We start from the raw sequence: 5,034 nt of genomic DNA on the forward strand, positions 1-5,034 counted from the left end.
CTGAGTCTCTCTCTCAGTCTCTCTCTGAGTCTCTCTCTGAGTCTCTCTCTGAGTCTCTCTCTGAGTCTCTCTCTCAGTCTCTCTCTCAGTCTCTGAGTCTCTCTCTCAGTCTCTCTCTCAGTCTCTCTCTCTGAGTCTCTCTCTGAGTCTCTCTCTGAGTCTCTCTCTGAGTCTCTCTCTCAGTCTCTGAGTCTCTCTCTCAGTCTCTGAGTCTCTCTCTCAGTCTCTGAGTCTCTCTCTGAGTCTCTCTCTGAGTCTCTCAATCTCTCAGTCTCCGAGTCTCTCTCTGAGTCTCTCTCTCAGTCTCTGAGTCTCTCTCTCAGTCTCTGAGTCTCTCTCTCAGTCTCTCTCTGAGTCTCTCTCTCAGTCTCTCTCTCAGTCTCTCTCTGAGTCTCTCTCTGAGTCTCTCTCTCAGTCTCTCTCTCAGTCTCTCTGTGAGTCTCTCTCTCAGTCTCTCTCTCAGTCTCTCTCTCAATCTCTCTCTCTCACTCTCTCTCTGAGTCTCTCAGTCTCTCTCTCTCACTCTCTCTCTGAGTCTCTCTCTGAGTCTCTCTCTGAGTCTCTCTCTCAGTCTCTCTCTCAGTCTCTCTCTGAGTCTCTCTCCCAGTCTCTCTCTGAGTCTCTCTCTCAGTCTCTCTCTGAGTCTCTCTCTGAGTCTCTCTCTGAGTCTCTCTCTGAGTCTCTCTCTCAGTCTCTCTCCCAGTCTCTCTCTCAGTCTCTCTCTCAGTCTCTCTCTGAGTCTCTCTCTCAGTCTCTCTCTGAGTCTCTCTCTGAGTCTCTCTCTGAGTCTCTCTCTGAGTCTCTCTCTGAGTCTCTCTCTCTCAGTCTCTCTCTCAGTCTCTCTCTGAGTCTCTCTCTGTCTCTCTCTGAGTCTCTCAGTCTCTCTCTGAGTCTCTCTCTCTCAGTCTCTCTCTCTCAGTCTCTCTCTCACTCTCTCTCTGAGTCTCTCTCTGAGTCTCTCTCTCAGTCTCTGAGTCTCTCTCTCAGTCTCTGAGTCTCTCTCTGAGTCTCTCAATCTCTCAGTCTCCGAGTCTCTCTCTGAGTCTCTGAGTCTCTCTCTGAGTCTCTCAATCTCTGAGTCTCTCTCTCAGTCTCTGAGTCTCTCTCTGAGTCTCTGAGTCTCTCTCTGAGTCTCTCAATCTCTGAGTCTCTCTCTCAGTCTCTCAGTCTCTCTCTGAGTCTCTCTCTGAGTCTCTCTCTGAGTCTCTCTCTGAGTCTCTCTCTCAGTCTCTCTCTGAGTCTCTCTCTGAGTCTCTGAGTCTCTCTCTCAGTCTCTCAGTCTCTGAGTCTCTCAATCTCTCTCTGAGTCTCTGAGACTCTCTCTCAGTCTCTGAGTCTCTCAGTCTCTCTCTGAGTCTCTCTCTGAGTCTCTCAATCTCTCTCTGAGTCTCTCTCTGAGTCTCTCAACCTCTCCCTGCGGCCTCCCCGCAGGGTGGCTACCGTAAGCCCCGCGTCACGGACGTCCTCCTGGTGCGTCTGCTCCTGCTCCCCTTCTCGCTGCTCCGCTTCTCCGCCTTCCAGTCTCCCTGTGTCTCCGTCTCTCTCTCAGTCTCTCTCTCAGTCTGTCTCTCAGTCTCTCTCTCAGTCTCTCTCTCAATCTCTCTCTCAGTCTCTCTCTGAGTCTCTCTCTCAGTCTCTCTCTCAATCTCTCTCTCAATCTCTCTCTCAATCTCTCTCTCAGTCTCTCTGTCAGTCTCTCTCTCAGTCTCTCTCTCAGTCTCTCTCTCAGTCTCTCTCTCAATCTCTCTCTCAGTCTCTCTCTCAGTCTCTCTCTCAGTCTCTCTCTCAATCTCTCTCTCAATCTCTCTCTCAATCTCTCTCTCAGTCTCTCTCTCAGTCTCTCTCTCAATCTCTCTCTCAATCTCTCTCTCAATCTCTCTCTCAGTCTCTCTCTCAGTCTCTCTCTCAGTCTCTCTCTCAGTCTCTCTCTCAGTCTCTCTCTCAGTCTCTCTCTCAGTCTCTCTCTCAGTCTCTCTCTCAGTCTCTCTCTCAATCTCTCTCTCAGTCTCTCTCTCAGTCTCTCTCTCAGTCTCTCTCTCAATCTCTCTCTCAATCTCTCTCTCAATCTCTCTCTCAGTCTCTCTCTCAGTCTCTCTCTCAATCTCTCTCTCAATCTCTCTCTCAATCTCTCTCTCAGTCTCTCTCTCAGTCTCTCTCTCAGTCTCTCTCTCAGTCTCTCTCTCAGTCTCTCTCTCTCTCAGTCTCTCTCTCAGTCTCTCTCTCAGTCTCTCTCTCTCAGTCTCTCTCTCAGTCTCTCTCTCAGTCTCTCTCTCAGTCTCTCTCTGAGTCTCTCTCTCAGTCTCTCTCTCAATCTCTCTCTGAGTCTCTCTCTCAGTCTCTCTCTGAGTCTCTCTCTCAGTCTCTCTCTCAGTCTCTCTCTGAGTCTCTCTCTGAGTCTCTCTCTCAGTCTCTCTCTGAGTCTCTCTCTGAGTCTCTCTCTGAGTCTCTCTCTCAGTCTCTCTCTCAGTCTCTCTCTGAGTCTCTCTCTCAGTCTCTCTCTCAGTCTCTCTCTCAGTCTCTCAGTCTCTCTCTGAGTCTCTCTCTGAGTCTCTCTCTGAGTCTCTCTCTGAGTCTCTCTCTGAGTCTCTCTCTGAGTCTCTCTCTGAGTCTCTCTCTCAGTCTCTCTCTCAGTCTCTCTCTGAGTCTCTCTCTGAGTCTCTCTCTGAGTCTCTCTCTCAGTCTCTCTCTGAGTCTCTCTCTCAGTCTCTCTCTGAGTCTCTCTCTGAGTCTCTCTCTGAGTCTCTCTCTCAGTCTCTCTCTCAGTCTCTCTCTGAGTCTCTCTCTCAGTCTCTCTCTGAGTCTCTCTCTCAGTCTCTCTCTCAGTCTCTCTCTGAGTCTCTCTCTGAGTCTCTCTCTCAGTCTCTCTCTGAGTCTCTCTCTGAGTCTCTCTCTGAGTCTCTCTCTCAGTCTCTCTCTCAGTCTCTCTCTGAGTCTCTCTCTCAGTCTCTCTCTCAGTCTCTCTCTCAGTCTCTCAGTCTCTCTCTGAGTCTCTCTCTGAGTCTCTCTCTGAGTCTCTCTCTGAGTCTCTCTCTGAGTCTCTCTCTGAGTCTCTCTCTGAGTCTCTCTCTGAGTCTCTCTCTGAGTCTCTCTCTCAGTCTCTCTCTCAGTCTCTCTCTGAGTCTCTCTCTCAGTCTCTCTCTGAGTCTCTCTCTCAGTCTCTCTCTCAGTCTCTCTCTGAGTCTCTCTCTGAGTCTCTCTCTGAGTCTCTCTCTGAGTCTCTCTCTGAGTCTCTCAGTCTCTGAGTCTCTCTCTGAGTCTCTCTCTGAGTCTCTCAGTCTCTGAGTCTCTCTCTGAGTCTCTCTCTCTGAGTCTCTCAATCTCTCAGTCTCTCTCTGAGTCTCTCAGTCTCTCTCTCAGTCTCTCAGTCTCTGAGTCTCTCTGAGTCTCTCTCTGAGTCTCTCTCTGAGTCTCTGAGTCTCTCTCTGAGTCTCTGAGTCTCTCTCTGAGTCTCTCTCTCAGTCTCTCAGTCTCTGAGTCTCTCTCTGAGTCTCTCTCTGAGTCTCTCTCTGAGTCTCTCAATCTCTCTTTCAGTCTCTCAGTCTCTGAGTCTCTCTCTGAGTCTCTCAGTCTCTCTCTGAGTCTCTCTCTCAGTCTCTCTCTCTGAGTCTCTCTCTGAATCTCTGAATCTCTGAGTCTCTCTCTCTGAGTCTCTCAATCTCTCTCTCAATCTCTCAATCTCTCCCTGCGGCCTCCCCGCAGGGTGGCTACCGTAAGCCCCGCGTCACGGACGTCCTCCTGGTGCGTCTGCTCCTGCTCCCCTACTCGCTGCTCCGCTTCTCCGCCTTCCAGTCTCCCTGTGTCTCAGTCTCTCTCTGAGTCTCTCTCTCACTCTCTCTCTTAATCTCCCAGTCTCTCTCTCAGTCTCTCTCTCTCAGTCTCTCAGTCTCTGAGTCTCTCTCTGAGTCTCTCTCTCAGTCTCTGAGTCTCTCTCTGAGTCTCTCAATCTCTCAGTCTCCGAGTCTCTCTCTGAGTCTCTGAGTCTCTCTCTGAGTCTCTCTCTCAGTCTCTGAGTCTCTCTCTGAGTCTCTCAGTCTCTCTCTGAGTCTCTCAGTCTCTCTCTGAGTCTCTCTCTGAGTCTCTGAGTCTCTCTCTGAGTCTCTCTCTCACTCTCTCTCTCTGAGTCTCTCTCTCAGTCTCTGAGTCTCTCTCTCAGTCTCTGAGTCTCTCTCTCAGTCTCTGAGTCTCTCTCTGAGTCTCTCTCTCTCAGTCTCTGAGTCTCTCTCTGAGTCTCTCTCTCAGTCTCTCTCTGAGTCTCTCTCTGAGTCTCTCTCTGAGTCTCTCTCTGAGTCTCTCAATCTCACTCTCAGTCTCTCTCTCAGTCTCTGAGTCTCTCTCTGAGTCTCTCTCTGAGTCTCTCAATCTCTCAGTCTCTGAGTCTCTCTCTGAGTCTCTCTCTGAGTCTCTCAGTCTCTCAGTCTCTGAGTCTCTCTCTGAGTCTCTCTCTGAGTCTCTCTCTCAGTCTCTCTCTGAGTCTCTCTCTGAGTCTCTCAATCTCTCTCTGAGTCTCTGAGTCTCTCTCTGAGTCTCTCAGTCTCTGAGTCTCTCTCTGAGTCTCTCAATCTCTCTCTGAGTCTCTGAGTCTCTCTCTGAGTCTCTCAGTCTCTGAGTCTCTCTCTGAGTCTCTCAATCTCTCTCTGAGTCTCTGAGTCTCTCTCTGAGTCTCTCTCTGAGTCTCTGAGTCTCTCAATCTCTCCCTCCGGCCTCCCCGCAGGGTGGCTACCGTAAGCCCCGCGTCACGGACGTCCTCCTGGTGCGTCTGCTCCTGCTCCCCTACTCGCTGCTCCGCTTCTCCGCCTTCCAGTCTCTGAGTCTCTCTCTCAGTCTCTCTCTCAGTCTCTCTCTCTCAGTCTCTCTCTCAATCTCTGAGTCTCTGAGTCTCTCTCTGAGTCTCTCTCTGAGTCTCTCAATCTCTCAGTCTCTGAGTCTCTCTCTGAGTCTCTCAATCTCTCTCTCAGTCTCTGAGTCTCTCTCTGAGTCTCTCTCTGAGTCTCTCTCTGAGTCTCTGAGTCTCTGAGTCTCTCTCTGAGTCTCTCA

The 5,034-nt window shown here is 50.6% G+C and overlaps 1 protein-coding gene across 1 annotated transcript in view; it reads left to right on the forward strand.

Moving 5' to 3' along the window:
* LOC142907379 (uncharacterized) overlaps positions 1-1,635 on the forward strand; it is a 23,149-nt gene extending 21,514 nt beyond the window's left edge. The window contains exon 4 of the mRNA XM_076056861.1: positions 1,432-1,635. Within this exon, the coding sequence (XP_075912976.1) occupies positions 1,432-1,620 (189 nt within the window). The 3' untranslated portion in view covers positions 1,621-1,635. The remainder of the gene's footprint in view (positions 1-1,431) is intronic.
* The last annotated feature ends 3,399 nt before the right edge of the window (positions 1,636-5,034 follow it).

This window comes from Petromyzon marinus, chromosome 78 (genome assembly GCF_048934315.1).
Source record: "Petromyzon marinus isolate PM22_M1 ecotype Great Lakes invasive population chromosome 78, UKy_Petmar_22M1.pri1.0, whole genome shotgun sequence".
Taxonomy (NCBI): domain Eukaryota; kingdom Metazoa; phylum Chordata; class Hyperoartia; order Petromyzontiformes; family Petromyzontidae; genus Petromyzon; species Petromyzon marinus.